This window comes from Carcharhinus amblyrhynchos, unplaced genomic scaffold, assembly GCF_965287045.1.
Source record: "Carcharhinus amblyrhynchos unplaced genomic scaffold, sCarAmb.v2.hapA chromosome_338, whole genome shotgun sequence".
NCBI classification, from domain to species: Eukaryota; Metazoa; Chordata; class Chondrichthyes; order Carcharhiniformes; family Carcharhinidae; genus Carcharhinus; species Carcharhinus amblyrhynchos.
The window spans coordinates 55,969-77,433 of NW_027650078.1; the positions used below are offsets into that span (position 1 = coordinate 55,969).

The following is a 21,465-nucleotide window of genomic DNA, read 5'->3' on the forward strand; positions in this document are numbered from 1 at the left end:
CCAGGACCCTAGAGCTGTGGAGCAGCAGTGCTAACCCACTGTGCTGCCGTGCCGCCCTAATGAGGGACGTAGATCAGCTAGACAGTCAACATCTTTTCCCAAAGGTAAGGGAGTCTAAAACTAGAAGGCATAGACTAGAGTCTAAAACTAGAAAGGAGTCTAAAACTAGAAGGTGAGCGGAGAAAGATAGTGTGCAGAGGGGCAATTATTTCACACACAGGGTGGTGAGTGTCTGGAACGAGTTGCCAGAGGTTGTAGTAGAGGCGGGTACAATCTTGTCTTGCCATGTAATTTGGACAGTTACTTGGGTACGAGGGGTATAGAGGGATATGGGTCAAATGCGGGCAATTGGGACTAGCTTAGTGGTAAGTAAAAAGGCAGCATGGAGAAGTTGGGCGAAGGGCCTGTTTCTATGCTGTAAACCTTTATGACTCTATGACATTTAGGACTGAGACAAGAAGAAATTACTTCACAGAAACCATAGAACGGTCACAGCAGAGGAGAATTTGGCCTATCCAGGTGCCCTTGCTAATCCCATCTTCCTGCACCCACCCCATGGCCCTGTAACTTACAGCACTTAAGGTTCAGATCCAGATACTTTTTAAAAGAGTTTCGGGTTTCTGCCTCCACCACCGTCTCAGGCAGTGAACTCCAGACATCCACTACTCTGTGTGTAAAAAAAGTTCTTCCTCATGTCCCCCTCTACACCTTCACTCAAAGGGGCTGTGAACCTTTGGAATTCTCTACCCCGCTCCACGACTGACCTTATTTAAGGGCGGCACAGTGGTTAGCACTGCTGCTTCACAGCTCCAGGGTCCTGGGTTCGATTCCCGGCTCGGGTCACTGTCTGTGTGGAGTTTGCACATTCTCCTCATGTCTGCGTGGGTTTCCTCCAGGTCCGCAGTCCGAAGGCGTGCGGGTTAGGTTAACTGGCTGTGCTAAAATTGTCCCTTAGTGTTCTGAGATGTGTAGATTAGTGGGTGGAATATGGGGGGTAGGGCCTAGGTGGGATTGTGGGCGGTGCAGACTCGATGGGCTGAAGGGCCTCTTTTTGCACTGCAGGGTTTGATGATCTATGATGACAGAAGGGCAGATGTTTGCTATCTCAATGCATCAAGAGAATTGGGGAGTGGGGAAGACAGAGATGTTCAGGTCAAAGATCGTTGGTATAGCAGGCCCGAGGAGCCGAATGGCTCCTGTTTCTTACCTTGTGGCCAAGCTGAGCAGCCTCGCCTCGAGCAGCGGTGGTTATTGGGTCAATCAGGTGCCCTATTTCCTGCACAGTCGAGCTCATCTGCTCCTGCAAAGCCTGATGGACAGAGGACAATCCACAAACAAAATCTTTAAAACAGAGAGCTGAAAAAAGGCTGCAGAAATTCCCAATAGCAAAGCCTCCCCCGCACTGCCCCTCAATCGCAAACCTCCTGAGCTCAGACGGGCTGTTTGTAATCGGTCTGATTATAAACGGATTATAATCCGTTCTATACCTCTCAACATCTTATAAACCTCTATCGGGTCAAACATCTGCCCTTCTAAACTCTAACGAGTACAAGCCTAATCTATTCAGCCTCTCCTCATAGCTCAACCCCCTCAACTCCGGTATCAGCCTAGTAAACCTCCTCTGCACTCCCTCCAAGGCCAAAATATCCTTTGGGCACCATACTTACGCAAGGATATTTTGGCCTTGGAGGGACTGCAGAGGAGGTTTACTAGGCTGATGCCGGAGTTGAGGGGGTTGAGCTATGAGGAGAGGCTGAATAAACTAGGCTTGTACTCGTTAGAGTTTAGAAGAATGAGGGGAGATCTCATTGAGACATATAAGATGATGAATGGGATGGATAGGATAGAGGTGGAGAGGTTCTTCCCGCTCAGAAAGGATAGTAGGACTAGGGGGCACAGCCTCAAGATAAAGGGGGGGCGGTTTACAACAGAGTTGAGGAGGAACTTCTTCACTCAAAGGGTGGTGAATCTCTGGAATTCTCTGCCCGTTGAAGCGGTGGAGGCTGCCTCGCTAAATATTTTTAAGACGTGGGTTGATGGGTTTTTGATGAGAGATGGGATTAAGGGTTATGGGGAGAGGGTGGGAATGTGGAACTGAGCCACGACAGATCAGCCATGATCTTATTGAATGGCGGGGCAGGCTCGAAAGGCTAGTTGGCCTACTCCTGCTCCTATTTCTTATGTTCTTATGGGTTGCCTCTCACCCATTGTCTCTCCAGGGAGAAGAGACCGAGCTCTCTCAGCCTATCCTCATAAGGCCTGCCCTGCCATCTTTGACCTCCAAATCTCACCATGGCTGCAGACCTTTACACTGGCCCACTCCCCAGCCTCTGTCTGCTGTGAGTGTTATAGATGTAATGTACCGGGACTCTGGGTTAATTCATGCAACAGAGACGAGTGGCTGTGTCTGTCGCCAGTGTGTTGGCATAGACTAAATGACATTACGCCCTCTTGGGAAAGAGTGCCTAGCTACTGTCGTGGTCCAAAGCGCCTGCGATGGATGTCACTGCATTTGGAGACCTACCGTCCAGAGGTGCAGTACAATCAGGGGAAGCAGGTGCAGATTGACAACGTGGACTGCACTCAGAGAATGTGAAATGGGTGGCACGGTGGATCGCAGTCACGGCGCCAGGGACCCGGTTCAGTTCCGGCCTCGGGTCACTGTCTGCGTGGAGTTTGCACATTCTCCCCGTGTCTGCGTGGGTTTCCTCCGGGTACTCCAGTTTCCTCCCACACTCCAAAGACGTGCGGGTTAGGTTGACTGGCCATGCTAAAATTGCCCCTTAGTGACAGAGGGATTAGCGGGGTCAATATGTGGGGTTATGGGGATAGGGCCTGGGCGGGATTGTGCAGACATGATGGGCCAAATGGCCTCCTTCTGCACTGTAAGGATTCTATGAATGACTGATTCTATTCAGCGAGAAGCAGCAACTCAAAGTGTTGCTCGACTCATCAGCCTGGCAGGGATATAAAAATCGGGTGGTCTGGCATCTTACTCAGATCAAGCAAATTACACAATGAGATGCAACTCTCCAAGTGCTGGACATAGCTACGATGGCCAAGTAATAACACTGTCTGACCCACTCTGAGTAAATCCATTCTTTCTAACCAGCTCTTCAATTCATACAATCGGAGTGGTTTAGGTGCACCACAGGTATACAAGACAGGAGTTCCAAAATGTGGCATCTGGAACATCAGAACATTCATGGACACGCTGAACACCAGGAGCATCACCCATAAACTGGAAGCATGACATTGACCTCGCTGCTCTGAGTGAGACCAGGCGAGCTGGGGAGAGGGGGCAGCTCAAAGGCACTTTCTTCTAGAAAGAGGAACCCGATGAGCGCAGAGTTCTGTGCACGCGAATGAGCTGGGACGATTCCCTCGGCTACAGGAGACTGCTCTCTGCACAATTTGTACTTTACCTCCAGTGAAATGTCATCTCTGGTTGGCAGGTTCTGACTGACTGCTGCGAGGGAAGCCTGTTCTATCTCCCGGATACACTTATTGATGTTGTCGATCGAGCAGTCACATTCTCGCTGGCCAGGAGCTTTGTCCCTGGGGCAGAAAGAAAGACAGGCAAGTAAGAACTCATTCACACCCTCCTCAAGCTGCGCCTTCCAGACTGGCCAAGCTCCTCACAACAGGACCTGGGTTTTGGTTTGGACACGCACAGCTTAAACACAAATCAGAGTAACGCATTGTCAGAGGGTTTTATCGATTACGGGTGCAGTATGAAGTCTAGACGGCTTTGAATTCTGATAGATACTAACTGGAAAAATGGAGCTGCTCTCCTGTCCATCTCAATGCCATCTTAGGTACGTCAAGAATAAAAGATTGGTTCGGGCAAGATTAGGGCCAGTCAGAGACTGACGGCTAACATGAGGGGCTTTAAATTAAGGGGGGGTAATTATAGGATGGATGTCAGAGGTAGGTTCTTTACTCAGAGGGTAGTAAGGGTGTGGAATGCCCTGCCTGCAGCAGTTGTGGACTCGCCAACTTTAAGGGCGTTCAAATGGTCAGTGGATAGGCATATGGATAACATTGGAATAGTTTAGGTTAGAGGGTCATTAGATTGGTTCCACTGGTCGGCGCAACATCGAGGGCCAAAGGGCCTATACTACACTGTAATGTTCTATGCATCAATGAAAACATAAGAACATAAGAAATAGGAGCAGGAGTAGGCCATCTAGCCCTTCGAGCCTGCCCCGCCATTCAATAAGATCATGGCTGATCTGAAGTGGATCAGTTCCACTTTCCCGCTTTCTCCCCATAACCCTTAATTCCCCTGTCTATCAGAAACCTATCTACCCGTGACTTAAATATATTCAGCGAGGCAGCCTCCACCACTTCAACGGGCAGAGAATTCCAGAGATTCACCACCCTTTGAGTGAAGAAGTTCCTCCTCAACTATGATCTAAACTGCTCCCCGCCTTATCTTGAGGCTGTGCCCTCTAGTCCTGCTGTCCTTTCTAAGCGGGAAGAATCTCTCTACCTCTACCCTATCCATCCCATTCATTATCTTATACGTCTCTATAAGATCCCCCCTCCTCCTTCTAAACTCCAACGAGTACAGGCCCAGTCTATTTAGTCTCTCTTCATAGTCCAACCCCTTCATCTCCGGTATCAGCCTAGTGAACCTCCTCCGCACTCCCTCCAAGGCCAATATATCCTTGCGTAAGTGCGGCGACCAAAACTGCACACAGTACTCCAGCTGCGGCCTCACCAGTACCCTGTTGTACTTTCAGTTATACTTTCAGTCACAGCAGCATGAAGCTGGGATGTCAAACATCAAGTTCATCGCTGGACTGGATATTATTTTATCCAAGGGTTGGGGGCAGAACAGTCTCTCTTGTTTTCCCTTTTGTAAGAGCTGGGAGTTGGCAGGGCCGAGAGTGAGAGGAAGAACCACCAAAGACCGACACAAGACACCAACTTTCAAATATAGCCAGAATACAATTTTCATCCACAAACAAATAAGGCGGCACGGTGGGTTAGCACTGCTGCCTCACAGCGCCAGGGACCCAGGTTCAATTCCCAGCTTGGGTCACACTGTCTGGAGTTTGCACATTCTCCCCGTGTTTGCGTGGGTTTCCTCCCACAGTCCGAAAGACGTGCTGGTTAGGGTGCGTTGGGCCATTGCTAAATTCTCCCTCAGTGTAATCCAAACAGGCGCTGGAGTGTGGCGACTAGGGGATTTTCATAGTAACTTCATTGCAGTGTTAACGTAAGCCTTCATGTGACACTGGTAAATAAAGTTAAAATTTATAAAATTCTAAGCCAAATATTCCACAAAATAACCAAGACTAACTCACCTGATAGAGGTAATGAGGCTTTTAATGGAATCAGACACAGTACGGGAATGACCTGCTAGGATGGACCAGGTTGGTGGGTCTTTCGGGTTGATTGCGAGCGATCGGGCACTCTTGATGAGTGACGATGAGCTGTCCAGCATGGATCGGGCAGCTGCAAGGATTGGTTCCTGGGCCTGGGCGCCCTGCAGGAGGTAACAGGAGGGTGTTAAAGACAGTTTTGGGATATACAGTTGACCGTACCAACACAGAAAGCTCATTCAGATCTTGTTGACTGCGTTGCAATGGTGAATCAGTCACTCCACAAAATTCCCTGCTGCCCTGAGAACATTCCCCTCTATCAATACTCAGACATTATCCCGCATGGATTTTACTCCTGCTCGCACAGTTTGCCATCCAATAATACTGATCTGAAGGGCCACAGTCTGAGAGAGTCACCAAGTTGAAGATGGCTGGAGTTGTGGATAGCGATAAACATTGTCGGAGCGTATAGCAGGATATAGATAGGCTGGAAAATTGGGCGGAGAAATGGCAGATGGAATTTAATCCAGATAAATGCAAAGTGATGCATCTTGGTAGGACTAATGTAGGGAGGAGCTATACAATAAATGGCAGAACCATCAGGAGTACAGACACACAGAGGGACCTGGGTGTGCAAGTCCACAGATTCTTGAAGGTGGCAGCACAGGTGGAGAAGGTGGTGAAGGTGGCATATGGCATGCTTGCCTTTATAGAACGGGGTATAGAGTATAAAAATTGGCGTCTGATGTTGCAGCTGTATAGAACGTTGGTTAGGCCACATTTGGAGTACTGCATCCAATTCTGGTCACCACACTACCAGAAGGACGTGGAGGCTTTGGAGAGAGTACAGAGGAGGTTTACCAGGATGTTGCCTGGTACGGAGGGTCTTAGCTATGAGGAGAGATTGGGTAAACTGGGGTTGTTCTCCCTGGAAAGACGGAGAATGAGGGGAGGCCTAATAGAGGTGTACAAAATTATGAGGGGTATAGATAGAGTGAACAGTGGGAAGTGTTTTCCCAGGTCGGAGGTGACGATCACGAGGGGTCACAGGCTCAAGGTGAGGGGGATGAGGGTTAACTCAGATATCAGAGGGACGTATCTTGCACAGAGGGTGGGGGGGGGGGGCCTGGAATGCACTGCCAAGCAGGGTGGTGGAGGCAGACACGCTGGGATCGTTTGAGACTTATCTGGATAGTCACATGAGCAGACTGGGAATGGAGGGATACAGAAGAGTGGTCTAGTTGGGCCCATGAGCGGTGCAGGCTTGGCGGGCCGAAGGGCCTGTTTCCTGTGCTGTACTGTTCTTTGTTTTTTCTGTTCTTTAATAAACCCAACAAGGAAATCAGCTCAAACCTCAACCCAGAAAGTGATGAGAATGTGGAATTGACTCCCACATGGTATAATCAAAGTGAACAGCTTAGACATGCTTAAACTCGATAAACTGCAAGGGAGAAAGGAACGGGAGGTCATGTTGATGGAGTGGGATGAGGATGAGTGTGAGGAGACGTGCGAGGAACATCAACACCGACATGGTTTAACTGAGCAGCTGATTTCTCTGCTGGTTGTCCTGTTTTTGATTTTGATTTGATTTATTATTATCACACGTATTGGGATACGGTGAAAAGTATTATTCCTTGGGTGCTATACAGACAAAGCATACCATTCATAGAGAAGGAAACGAGAGAGTGCAGAACTACAGTCTTAGTGTAGAGAAAGGTCGACTAAACGCCAGGAATGTCCATTCAAAAGTCCGATGGCAGCAGGGAAGGAGCTGTTCTTGAGTCGGTTGGTACGTAATCTCAGACTTTGGATCTTTTTCCTGATGGAAGAAGGTGGAAGAGAGAATGTCCGGGGCGTGTGGGGCCCTTAGTTATGCCGGCTGCTTTGCTGAGGCAGTGGGAAGTGTAGACGGAGTCAATGGGTGGGAGGCTGGTTTGAGTGATAGACTGGGCTACATTCACGACCTTTTTTGTGGTCTTGGGCAGAGCAGGAGCCCATACCAAGCTGTGATACAACCAGAAAGAATGCTTTCTATGGTGCATCTGTCAAAATTGGTGAGATTTATAGCTGACATACCAAATTTCCTTAGTCTTCTGAGAAAGTAGAGGCGTTGGTGGGGCTTTCTTAACTATAGTGTCGGCATGGGGGGACCAGGACAGGTTGGTCATCTGGGCACCTAAAAACCTGAAGCTCTACTTCATTCCCATTGAGGTAGACAGGGGCATGTTCTCCTCTATGCTTCCTAAAGTCAATGACTATCTCCTTCATTTTGTTGACATTGAGGGAGAGATTATTGTTGCTGCACCAGTTCACCAGATTCTCTATCTCATTTCTGTACTCTGTCTCATCATTGAGTTCCATGATTCCTACTCAAAGACAATGAAGGAACGGTGATATATTTCCAAGTCAGGATGGTGAGGAACCTGCCCTTGGTTAGATGGGAGAGGCCAGAGGTTTGGAAGGTGTTGCTGAGTTTCTGCAGTACAACTTGTACACACTGTGCGTCGATGGTGGAGGGAGGAAGTGTTTAAGGTGCTGAATGGTGTGCCAGTTAAGCGGGGCTACTTTGCCCTGGATGGTGTTGAGGTTCTTGTGTGTTGGAGCTGCACCCGTCCAGGCAAGTGGGGAGTTTGCCAATACATTCCTGACCGTCGTTCTGTAGATGCTGGACCTCTTCTTGTCCATCTCATCCTCAGGGGGGTAACGTTCTTTCATCTCTCTGTTAACTCCTGCCCACTCGGTGACTATCCACCATTTTGTTTCAACCTCAAATGCTTTACTCAGGATAGATGGTGCCAGTGACAAGGATAGCCACCCCGTTCCACTGTACACAACCGAGACTCTTAAACTGGGCAATCAAATCAAATCCACAGACACAATATTTCAGTGAATGAGTGATGAATCTATGGAACACACCCTGAGGGAGACGGTGGAGTGAAATACTGTTGACCTAACTGTACACAATTTAAGTTAATTTACATACAGTTGAGTAGGATTGGCCATGATCAATGTACAGGGTTATGGGGACAGGGCAGGGGAGAGGCTGGGTAGGACGCTTGTGAGCAGGGTCACTGCTGATGGGCCGAATGGCCTCTTCCTGCACTGCAGGGATTTTATGGTTCCATGGATTCTAAGCGAATTGCTTTCAGAAAATAATATTTTGGAACCTAGTTTATGAGCAATTTGAGACACGATGCTTGTTTCGAGTAGAATAACTCAAGAGCAGTAGGTGACTTTGAGCCTGTGGTTCCGGCACGTTCCATCACTCTGGGCCTGTAGACTCACTGACTGAGACTGATCTTTGTGATTGGTCAACAGCTTCACTATCATTGGATGATGTGACGTTAGAACCTTGCTCTGATTTAACAATTCCCGCCTGCTGTGTACAGATGTTTGAGATTATTTACCTCAGCGCCTATCTGTGCAGGGATGCTGACAAACTCCGGGTTGGAGGCAAATGCCGTCAGATTTTCCACTGCCTCGATTAAAGGGGAAGTGGCGGACCTGCATTTATCTCGATTCTCTTCAGAAAAGTCACCATCAAGAGCCTAAAGACAAAAGATCACGAGAAGTAAATCTTTCACCGGCTGGGTAATGACAGAGTGACACACACACACACACACACACACACACACACACACACACACACACACACACACACACACACAGTAATGAGATGTACATTCAGACACACACAGTAATGAGATGTACACTCACACACACACACACGCACACACGCACACACACAGACACACACGCACACACACACAGAGTAATGAGATGTACATTCAGACACACACAGTAATGAGATGTACACTCACACACACACACAGACACACACACACACACAGAGTAATGAGATGTACATTCAGACACACACAGTAATGAGATGTACACACACACACACGCACACACACACAGTAATGAGATGTACACTCAGACACACAGTAATGAGATGTACACTCAGACATGCACACACACACACACACAGTAATGAGATGTACATTCAGACACACACAGTAATGAGATGTACACTCAGACACACACACACACACAGTAGAGATGTACACTCAGACACACACACACAGTAATGAGATGTATACACACACACACACACACACACACACACACACACACACACACACACACACACACACACAGTCATGATAGGTATAAATAGACACATACACAGTAATGGTAGAAGAATGAAAGATCCTCCTGAAAGCTCATTGCTCGGTCAAAGATAAGAATATCTTGAGATATTGTGTTTTGTGCAGAGTACAAGTGTCCACTCATTAGGTGTCCCTGTTCCACATGTGGACAGCAGGGTTTCTCTCTCAGGAAACTCCCAATCTCCCCTACAGAGAGAGATGCATCAAGAGACAATCCCGTGTGGGGGATTGTTCCAGCCACGTTCTGGGCCAAGGTGGGGGGGGCTTCAGCCTCCCAGGGCCGGTGTCTGTGGGAGTTTGCGCATTCTCCCCGTGCTTGCGTGGGTTTTTCTCCGGGTGCTCCGGTTTCCTCCCACACCCCAAAGATGCGCTCTTAGGCTGATTGGTGTAACAAATTGTCCCTAAATTATTCTCCCCTGAATCTGGTTTCCAATGTGGAGTGCCATAAGCATAGACACGGGTCAAGGGTGGAGGAGGGAAAACACATTGTTAAGATGGCGGGGCGGGCTCGTTGGGCCGAAGGGCCTGTTTCCCGAGCTGTGTTGTTCTTTGAAACAAAAGAGAAAGTAATTTCAAATCAGAATCTGACTCGGGAAGAAAGCCAAAGAAAGACGAATTGAACAGTGGATATTAAAAACACTAAATGTCACCTAAACATCCGTCTTATAAAGAAACATCTGCGATAGAAAGAGGAACATTGTTCCAGTGTTAAACTCAGAAAAGCCAGAGAGACTCGTCACAAGCTCCTCATTCACACACAGTGGCCGTTACCTTGATGGTCTTCACCAGGTTGGCAGTGCTATTCGCAACTTCCTTTGCCGATTGTACAAAGTGCCTCTTGGCGATGGGGTTGGCGGTTTTGGAGGAGGCGATCCGGCACGCGTTACACAACGCAGAGGTATGCTTGGCCACGATGGTAGCGGCGGATAGTACCTGCAGGGCGGGAGTCACACACATCAGCACAGACACCACCCGCGACGACATGGGTCCAGAGTTAATGAAGGGGGCAACGGCCGACGGTTTATCCAAACGCCTCACCTGTGACGGGCTGCTGGCCGGATCCACCAGATTCTGACACGCCATCTGGATCGCCTGGTTAGCCCGAGCGAATTGGATGGGATCCACCAGTCCCTGGTGCCCAGCCTGGCTGTTGGGATCGGATATCCCAACCAGGTAACCAGCCTGCATGAAGACAAGTTCAATTAAGAAGAGAGAATCGCAGTTTGGGTTAGAAAAATCTCCAGTGGGATAAAGGGCAAAATACTGCAGATGTTGGAATCTGAAACAAAACACAGAAAAATGCTGGGAAACCTCAGCAAAACTTGCAGAGGGATTTGGACCAGTTAGAAAAATGGGCTGAAGAATGGTAGATGGAGCTTAATGCAGACAAGAGTGAGGTGTTGCACTTTGGAAGGACAAACCAAGGTAGAACATACAAGGTAAATGGTAGGACACTGAAGAGTCGAACAGAGGGATCTGGGAGTACAGATACATCATTCCCTAAAATTAGTGTCACAGGTAGATAGGGTCATAAAGAGTGCTTTTGGAACACTGGCCTTTGTAAGTCAAAGTATTGAGTATAAGAGTTGGAATGTTATGGTGTATAAGACATTGGTGAGGCTGAATTATTGTGTACGGTTTTGGTCATCTAATTACAGGAAGGATATTAATAAGGTTGAAAGAGTGCAGGGAAGGTTTACAAGGATGTGGTCGGGACTTGAGAAATTGAGTTACAGAGAGAGATTGAATAGAACACAGAACATAGAACACTACAGCACAAACAGGCCCTTCAGCCCACAAGTTGCGCCAATCACATCCATACCTACCAAGCCATAGAACTATCTGTAACTTCCAATCCCATTAAATCCCACGTACTCATCCAGAAGTCTTTTAAAAGACCCCAGCGAGTTCGCCTCCACCACCACTGATGGCAGCCGATTCCACTCACTCACCACCCTCTGAGTGAAAAACTTACCCCTGACATCTCCTCTGTACCTGCTCCCCAGCACCTTAAACCTGTGTCCTCTTGTAGCAACCATTTCAGCCCTGGGAAATAGTCTCCGAGAATCCACCCTATCTATTCCTAGGTTAGGACTTTATTCCCTGGAGTGTAGAAGAATGAGGGGGGATTTGATAGAGGTGTATAAGATTTTGATGGGTATAGATAGAGTGAATGCAAGCAGGCTTTTTCCACTGAGGCTAGGGGAGAAAAAAACTAGAGGGCATGGGTTAAGGGTGAAGGGGGAAAGGTTTAAAGGGAATATTGTGGGGGGGATTCTTCACACAGAGAGCGGTGGGAGTGTGGAATGAGCTGCCGGATAAATGCGGGCTCAGTTTTAACATTTAAGAAAAACTTGGAAAGGTACATGGATGAGAGGGGTGTGGAGGGATGTGGTCCAGGTACAGGTCAGTGGGACTAGGCAGAAAAATGGTTCGGCACAGACAAGAAGGGCCAAATGGCCTGTTTCTGAGCTGTAATGTTCTACGGTTCAAGTCTGGAGGAGAGAGGATAGAGCCAACGTTTCAAGCACGGATGACCCTTCATCAGAGCTGAGAGGAAAGAAAGAATCAGCAGATGAAGGTAGGGCAGAGATCGTATAAATCTCTGCAGACTCGCTCTGACAAAGGGTCATCCAGATTCGAAACGTTGGTTCTATTCTCTCTCCATAGATGCTGCCAGTCCTGCTGAGATTTTCCAGCACTTGTCTATTCTTCAGTGGGAATTCCTTTCAGACTCCGAGTTATGTTTCTGGGTTGAAATAAATTCAGCTCTTGTATTTTAGGTGACTCACAGGGGTCAGTTCCTGGATCTCTGCGAGGCAGCCTGAGCGAGCTGCTAAACTCTCCCAAGTACAGTGGACAGAGGTTTCAGAACCACAGCTACCACAACAACACTCCACCCTCGTCACTCACCGGTCAGTTATCAGAGGAAATGGGACAAAGCCAAGACATCCCAGTGCAAGAATGGGATAATGGAAGGAACGGGAGATGGTCTTTAGTGAGTTGCCAACTTGCGTGCTCAATGCCAACTGGCTGATTTCCTTCAAGAGGGAGTGTTTTGTAGCTGGGACAGAAATTATCTCAAACGAGGGGCTAGTAGCGTATAACATTCAGCAGGGCCTGAATGGACTGGTTGCGATAACTTAAGGAGCGGGGTGGGGTGAGGAATTTCCCACCCCAGGAGGCGAGAGGACCAGGTGGAGAGTGCGTGTGTTGTAAATAATGCTACCCGTTGTGTGAGGGAGGCTGAATAGACCAGTGGGTCTCCTGTCCCTCATTTCTTGGAAAAAAATTAAGGGGAAAGAATGAATGAGAACCTGAGGAGCAACTTTTTTTTAACACAGCGGCTGGTGCGTGCGTGGAATGAGCTGCCGGAGGAAGTGGTTGAGGCAGGGACGCTGACTACATTTAAAAGGCGTTTGGATAGGAAAGGTTTAGAGGGAACTGCAGGCAAATGGGGTTAGCTTGGATGGACACTTTGGTCAGCATGCAGTAATTTGGGCCGAAGGGCCTGTCTCCATGCCACAGATTCTATGATTCCACTTGATGTACGTTACTGGGCCAGCGTGACTGGAATATAACAAATGGCTCGATGCAGATTGAAGCCAAGTAAATTTTGGCAGGACCTGCTCTTCAGAAGTAGATTTCTGAAGCCACAAAGTGGATTTCCCAAGAAGGGAGAAATTTTGAAAGATTCCTGTAAATAATCAACTTCCTTGCGGTTGAAAAACTCACATTAATGAATTTTTCATCGCATTACCAATGCAAAAGACCAGTTGACTCATCTCCGTACGAGAGGTTGCTCAAGCTCAGCCCAATTGGCTTTGGAATGATTCCTGGATTTTCCCCCCCTCAAAGTTTCATTGGAAGTTCCTCTCACAAAAGCTGGGGACGTGAGCGACACTGTGAGGGTCAGCTTGGTCAACTGTTGCTCACCTGAGCTGCCGCTTCTGTCAGGCCACACAGCGCCTTGGAGGCCACACCAACAGAATCTCCGAATGCTGGAAGGTCACCGGTCTTCGCTTTCTGAGAGATTCCCGTCATGGCCTCCCCGAGAACCTGCAGCAGAGGCGAGCGCCCAAAGGAAGGGGTGCTGTTAGAGGCGGCACACTGTGTCACAGAGCAAACTCTCCCAAAGGAACCTTAACCCTTACCTTGGAGTTCTCCATCACGCTCTCAATGCAGTCGAAATAGGAGAGGTCGCTGACGGGGTCATTGGGATTATCCAGCATGCCTTTGACAGTCTGCAAACAGGTTTCAAAATTACATACGGCTGAATTTTAACCAGATTTGATCAACCAACGTCAGAACTAATTAACTAACCGACTCTCAGAAACTCTGGGCAAATTCTACCCACAGAGAATGAAGGAATATATTACTCGGCAGTTAATTAAAAGCAATCTCAACTTGCTTTGCACAGATTTGAAAAATGAAGTTAACTCCCAGGAGTAAAAAAAAACTCTCACAAAAGTGTAACAGAAATGTCCAGAGTCAATCATTTCTCACCATCTGTCTGTGCACTGGGGGGTTAGATTTCAGACTTTCTTAGTTAACAGAACAATACAGCACGCAACAAACTATTAACCCATTGTGTCAGTTCCACTGCACCACCATGGTTTTTCTCCAGGTACTCCAGTTTCCTCCCATAGTCCAAAAGTGTCCGACTCCACTATCACAGCAGGCAGTCTATTCCACCCCCCAACCACTCTCTGAGTAAAGAATCTACCTCGGACATCCCTCCTATACCTCCCACCATCAACCTTATAGTTCTGCCCCCGAGTAACAGCTACATCCACCCGAGGAAATAGTCTCTGCACGTCCACTCTATCGATCCCTCTCAACATCTTATAAACCTCTATTAAGTCTCCTCTCATCCTCCTCCGCTCTAAAGCGAAAAGCCCCAGCTCCCTCAACCTTTCCTCATAAGACCTACCCTCCAAACCAGGCAGCATCCTGGTAAATCTCCTCTGCACTCTCTCCAATGCTTCCACATCCTTCTTATAGTGAGGTGACCAGAACTGAACACAATATTCCAAATGTGGTCTCACCAAGGTCCGGTATAGTTGCAGCATAACCCCACAGCTCTTAAACTCAAACCCCCTGTTAATAAACACTAACACACTATAAGCCTTCTTCACGGCTCTATCCACTTGAGTGGCAACCTTCAGAGATCTGTGGATATGAACCCCGAGATCTCTCTGTTCCTCCACATTCCTCAGAACCCTGCCGTTGACCCTGTAATCTGCATTCAAGTTTGTCCTACCAAAATGAATCACCTCGCACTTATCAGGGTTAAACTCCACCTGCTACTTTTCTGCCCAGCTCTGCATCCTATCAGTGTCTCTGTGCAGCCTGCGAGAGCCCTCCACCTCATCCACTACTCCACCAATCTTGGTGTCATCCGCAAATTTACTAACCCACCCTCCAGCCCCCTCTCCCAAGTCATTGATAAAACTTACAAAAGCAGAGGATCCAGCACTGATCCCTGTGGTACACCGCTGGTCACTGGCCTCCAGTCTGAAAATTTTCCCTTCACCACCACCCTCTATGAGACAGCCAGTTACTTATCCAATCGGCCACATTTCCTTCTATCCCACACCTCCTTATCTTCTTCATGAGCCTACCATGGGGAACCCTATCAAACACCTTACTAAAATCCATGTATATGACATCAACTGCTCTACCTCCATCTACACACTTAGTTACCTTCTCAAAGAATTCAATCAAATTTGTGAGGCAAGACTTACCCCTCTTGAATCCGTGCTAAATATCTCAGATTAAGCTGCATCTTTCCAAATGGTCATAAATCCCTCAGGGCCTTTTTCATTAACTCACCGACCACCGAAGTAAGACTAACTGGCCTATAATTACCAGGGTCATTCCTATTTCCTTTCTTGAAGAGAGGAACAACATTCGCCATTCTCCAGTCCTCTGGCACAATCCCCGTGGACAGTGAGGACCCAAAGATCAAAGCTAAAGGCTCCGCAATCTCATCCCTTGCCTCCCTAAGTATCCTAGGATGTATCCCATCTGGCCCAGGGGACTGACTGACCCTCAAAAGCTCCACATCCCCAATAACTATTGATTTCCTGCTCTCCCCCCTTCCCTTCTGAGCTACAAGGACAGACTCAGTGCTAGCGATCTGGTCACCTTGGCTTACCACTGGTAGGTCATCCCCCTCAACAGTATCCAACGCGGTATACTTGCTGCTGAGGGGAATGACCACAGGGGATCCCTGCAATGGCTGCTTCCTCCGAGCCCCTCTCACCGTCACCCATCTATCTTCACTCTTTGGAGTATCTAAACCCCTAAACATCCCGCAGGAGGAACACTGCACTGCCTTTCCTGCCATTCCCTCTGGATAACTTACTGATAAAAAGAAAGATCCTGCCTGATAATCCCTCACCCCCGTTAGGTTAGGGGAAGAAATGAGAAAAGGAGAAAGCTTACCTGCTCTCACTCCAAGTCTTTTTTTTTAGGTTAGAGAAGGAGTGGGGGGAGGAGTGTGGGAGACTCTACACGTACAGTGTCTCGGGTTTCCTCCCCGTCCAAATTTATTGGACAAAATAAAAATCCCAGGTCTCACTGGGGCCTACTTCCGGTTTTCCAACTGCCTGAGAGAAAACTCCGATAAAAAAGTAAGGGTGGGGTAAGTGTATGGGGTTATGGGGATAGGGCCTGGCTGGGATTGTTACTGAACAAAGAAAAAGAATGAAAAAACAATACAGCACAGGAACAGGCCTTCGGCCCTCCAAGCCTGCGCCGATCATGATGCCTAAACTAAGACCGTTTGCACCTCCGGAGTCCGTAACCTTCCATTCCCGTCCGATTCACGTATTTGTCTAGATTCCCCTTAAATGCCGCAATCATACCTGCTCCCACCACCTCCTTGGGCAAGCGTATATTGGTGCAGGCTCGACGGGCTAAATGGCCTCTGTTTACACTCAAGGGATTCTATGAATCATAGAACCCTACAGTGCAGGAAGAGGCCCTTCGGCCCATCGAGTCTGCACCGAACACAATCCCACCCAGGCCCTACCCCCATATCCCTACGTATTATACCCACTAATCCCTCTAACCTACACATCCCTGGACACTAAGGGGCAATTTCTTCGCACGGCCAATCAACCTAACCCGCACATCTTTGGGCTGTGGGAGGAAACCGGAGGACCCGGAGGAAACCCATGCAGACACGAGGAGGATGTGCAAACTCCACACAGACAGCGACCCGAGCCGGGAATCGAACCCAGGACCCTGGAGCTGTGAAGCAGCAGTGCCAACCCACTGTGCCACTGTGCCGCCCAAATGATTTTATGACTCTCTGATTCTGTGTGCAGTTTTGGGCGCCGTACTTACGCAAGGATATTTTGGCCTTGGAAGGAGTGCAGAGGAGGTTTACTAGGCTGATACCGGAGTTGAGGGGGTTGAGCTATGAGGAGAGGCTGAATAAACTAGGCTTGTACTCGTTAGAGTTTAGAAGAATGAGGGGAGATCTCATTGAGACATATAAGATGATGAATGGGATGGATAGGATAGAGGTGGAGAGACTCTTTCCGCTCAGAAAGGACAGTAGGACTAGGGGGCACAGCCTCAAGATAAAGCGGGGGCGGTTTAGAACGGAGTTGAGGAGGAACTTCTTCACTCAAAGGGTGGTGAATCTCTGGAATTCTCTGCCCGTTGAAGTGGTGGAGGCTGCCTCGCTAAATATTTTTAAGACGCGGGTTGATAGGTTTTTGATAAGCGAGGGGATTAAGGGTTATGGGGAGAGGGCAGGAAAGTGGAACTGAGACACAACAGATCAGCCATGATCTTATTGAATGGCGGGACAGGCTCGAGGGGCTAGATGGCCTACTCCTGCTCCTATTTCTTATGTTCTTATGACTCTGTCTTTATGCCATCTGATTTTATGACTCTCTGAATGTGAACGAGCAAGGTGGACGTGCTGTCAGAAGTTGGCTTCATCCTGTTACCTCAAGCTCTCGGAGAGCGTTGTCACATTCCTTCTGGCCAGGGGCCTGCTGGGTGCAGAGTGTAATCAGCTGGTTGATACTCTCAGTAACCGCTCTGTAAGACATCGGATATGCTGACTGTTAAATCAACACTTCAATACATCTTCAACTACTTCTGTTTCACCGACATAATTAGAAGATTTGAAGAAGGGCTTACGACTTTCATGCCCTCAGCACGTCCCAAAGCCACTCACGGCCAGTGGCGTACTTTCGAAGAGCAGCCCTGTTGTAATATTGGAAACGTGGCAGCCATTTTTGTGCACAGCAAGCTCCCAATAAAGCAACGGTCAGATAATCTGTTTATTTGAGTGGCGTTGGTTGACGGACAAATATTAGCTAGGTCACCCCTACTTTCTCAGAAGACTAAGGAAATTTGGCATGTCCGCTACGACTCTCAGCAACTTACGCCATAGAAAGCATTCTTTCTGGTTGTATCACAGCTCGGTATGGGCTCCTGCTCTGCGCAAAACCGCAAGGAACTACAAAGGGTCGTGAATGTAGCCCAATCCATCGCGCAAACCAGTCTCCCATCCATTGGCTCTGTCTACCCTTCCCGCTGCCTCAGGAAAGCAGCCAGCATAATTAAGGACCCCCCACGCACCCCGGACATTCTCTCTTTCACTTTTTTCCATCGGGAAAAGGATACAAAAGTCTGAGGGCATGTACCAACTTACTCGAGAACAGCTTTTTCTCTGCTGCCTCCAGACTTTTGAATAAACCTACCTCGTATTAGCTTGATTTTTCTCCCCTCCCTAACTACGACTGTAACGTTACATTCTGCACTCTCTCCTTTCCTTCTCTAAGAACGGTATGCTTTGTCCGTATAGTGCGCAAGAAACAATATTTTTCACTGTCTACTAATACAAGTGACAATAATAAATTAAACCAAATCAGGGAGCACATCCCTATGATCGTGCCTGTGACAGTGCAGGGCTCCCTCTGTACTGCACAGGAGGATTAACCTGGACTGGGTGCTCAAGTCTCTGGAGTGGGACTTGAACACACCACCCTCTGTCTCAGAAACGACCCACCGAGCCACAGGGTGCTCAGACGCTGGCCAACGTGAGGTTCCAGCATTGGTTAAGTACACAATCCTTACCGGGCAGCAGCTGCCAGGAGATTCTTGGCATTGGGCGCAGCGGAATCAACAGATAGTGACTTGGCAGCGAGCAACAATTTGCTGGAAGCCATGGAGATATTCTTCAAGTTACCAATGACCTGGATCTGACCCTCCTTTGTCTGCGTGAAAACAAGGAAAACATTTCATGGTTTACGCTGTTGTTCTGAGTCAGTTTTCTGTCTCTGACAATAACCCACTGTTCACGCACAGTACAAGGCTGTGTCGAACTGCCCATTCTTAGAAGCAGCCATTGAGTGATAGAATCATACAGCACTGATGGCAGCCATTTGACCCATTGTGTCTGTGCTAGCCCTCTGAAAGAGATAGCCAATCATTTCCACCCTACTGCTCTTTCCCCACGCCATATATTGGGTGGACAGTGAGAGCTTTTTTCCTCGGATGGTGATGGCTAACACGAGGGGACATAGCTTCAAATTGAGGGGTGGTAATTATAGGACGGATGTCAGAGGTAGGTTCTTTACTCAGAGGGTAGTAAGGGCGTGGAATGCCCTGCCTGCAGCAGTTGTGGACTCGCCAACTTTAAGGGCGTTCAAATGGTCAGTGGATAGGCATATGGATAACACTGGAATAGTTTAGGTTAGAGGGTCATTAGATTGGTTCCACTGGTCGGCTCAACATTGAGGGCCGAAGGGTCTGTACTGCGCTGTAATGTTCTATATATGTTTAAGTAGTGATTCAATTCACTTTTGAGAGTTATTAATGACTCACATCCATCACCTACCTGTGGAATGTTGGTCAGAACATTATAAAACTCATCACCTTCACTGGCTTTTATTCTAATTCTGCTGTTGGACTCTTCCTCCACTGGAAACACCCTCTCTGTGTTTACTCAAACATCATTCCCTTCATGATTTTCAATGTTCCAGTTAAAGCTCCCCTGAGTCTTCTCTGCTCTAAGGAGGACAATCCCAGTCTCTCCAGGTTCACTGCAGGTTCTCACTCCTTGGACCATTCCAGTGAATCTCCTCCGCTCCCTCTCCAAAAGCACATTCCGCCTAAAGTGTGTTGCCCAGAATTTAGAGGTGCAAAAGCCACTGCGCTTATTACTGGACATGTAGTACTCAGGCCTGAGCTAATAGCCCAGAAACGAGAGTTCAAATTGTACCTCAACAACGGGCAAACTCAATATCAATTAATTAATAGATCTATAAAGCTAGTCTCAGCAGCGGTGACCATGAAAGGATCACAGATTGTCATAAAAACCCCTAAGACCGTGAGAAATAGAAGCCGAATGAGGCCACTCGGCCCATGGAGTCTGCTCTGCCGTTCAATCATGGCTGATATTTTTCTCATCCCCATTCTCCTGCCTTTCCTCCCATAACCCCTGACTCCCTTATTAATCAAGAAGCTATCTATCTCCGTCTTAAAGACACTCACTGACCTGCCCTCCACAGCCTTCTGCGGCAAAGAGTTCACCACTCTCTGGCTGAAGAAATTCCTCCTCATCTCTGTTTTAAAGGATCGACCCTTTAGCCTGAGGTCGTGCACGCTGGTTGTAGTTTTTCCTACTAGTGGAAACATCCTCTCCACGTCCACTCTATCCAGGGCCTCGCAGTATCCTGTAAGTTTCAGTAAGATCCCCCCTCATCCTTCTAAACTCCAACGAGTACAGACTCAGAGTCCTCAACCATTCCTCATACGACAAGCGTTTCATTCCAGGGATCATTCTTGTGAACCTCCTCTGGATCCTTTCCAAGGCCAGCACATCCTTCCTTAGATTATGGGACCCAAAACTGCTCACAATATTCCAAATGGGGTCTGACCCGAGCCTTATACAGCCTCAGAAGTACATCCCTGCTCTTGTATTCTAGCTCTCTCGACACGAATGCGAGCACTGCATTTACTTTCCTAACTGCCGACTGAACCTGTACGTTAACCCATCTGATTCATTAATGTCTTTTTGGGAAGGAAATCTGCCGTCCTTACCTGGTCTGGCCTACATGCGACCCAGACTCACAGCAATGTGGTTAACTCTTAACTGCCCTCTGAAATGGCCAGCAAGTCACTCAATTGTGAAGAAGGTGTCTCAACGCAACTTCAGAACATAGAACACTACAGCACAAACAGGCCCTTCAGCCCACAAGTTGCACCGATCATATCCATACCAACGAGGCCTATCTATAACCCTCAATCCCATTAGATCCCATGTACTCATCCAGAGTCTCTTAAAAGACCCCAGCGAGTTCGCCTCTACCACCATCGACGGCAGCCGATTCCACTCACTCACCACCCTCTGAGTGAAAAACTTACCCCTGACATCTCCTCTGTACCTACTCCCCAGCACCTTAAACCTGTGTCCTCTCGTAGCGACCATTTCAGCCCTGGGAAATAGCCTCCGAGAATCCACCCTATCTAATCCTCTCAACATCTTATAAACCTCTATCAGGTCACCTCTCAACCTTCGTCTCTCCAGGGAGAAGAGTCCCAGCTCCCTCAACCTATCTTCATAAGGCATGCCTCCCAATCCAGGCAACATCCTTGTAAATCTCCTCTGCACCCTCTCAATAGCTTCCACATCCTCCCTGTAGTGAGGCGACCAGAACTGCGCACAGTACTCCAGGTGGGGTCTGACAAGGGTCTTATAAAGTTGCAGCATTACCTCCCGACTCCTAAACTCAATCCCTCGATTAATGAAGGCCAGTACACCATACGCCTTCTTGACCACATCCTCCACCTGCGAGGCCGATTTAAGAGTCCTGTGGACCCGGACCCCAAGATCCTTCTGCTCTTCAACACTGCTAAGAGTCCTACCCTTGATATTGTTCTCCTTCATCCCATTGGACCTGCCAAAATGGACCACTACACATTTA

General features: G+C 48.2%; 1 protein-coding gene across 1 annotated transcript in view; it reads right to left on the reverse strand.

Annotated features, from left to right (window-relative positions):
- LOC145339197 (talin-2) overlaps positions 1-21,465 on the reverse strand; it is a gene marked incomplete at both ends in the record, with an annotated part of 176,335 nt that overhangs the window by 51,936 nt on the left and 102,934 nt on the right. The window contains 10 exons of the mRNA XM_080183582.1: positions 1,208-1,309; positions 3,426-3,558; positions 5,316-5,497; positions 8,741-8,881; positions 10,277-10,438; positions 10,544-10,687; positions 13,442-13,564; positions 13,660-13,749; positions 17,476-17,569; positions 18,614-18,753. Of these exons, the coding sequence (XP_080039708.1) occupies positions 1,208-1,309; positions 3,426-3,558; positions 5,316-5,497; positions 8,741-8,881; positions 10,277-10,438; positions 10,544-10,687; positions 13,442-13,564; positions 13,660-13,749; positions 17,476-17,569; positions 18,614-18,753 (1,311 nt within the window). The remainder of the gene's footprint in view (positions 1-1,207; positions 1,310-3,425; positions 3,559-5,315; positions 5,498-8,740; positions 8,882-10,276; positions 10,439-10,543; positions 10,688-13,441; positions 13,565-13,659; positions 13,750-17,475; positions 17,570-18,613; positions 18,754-21,465) is intronic.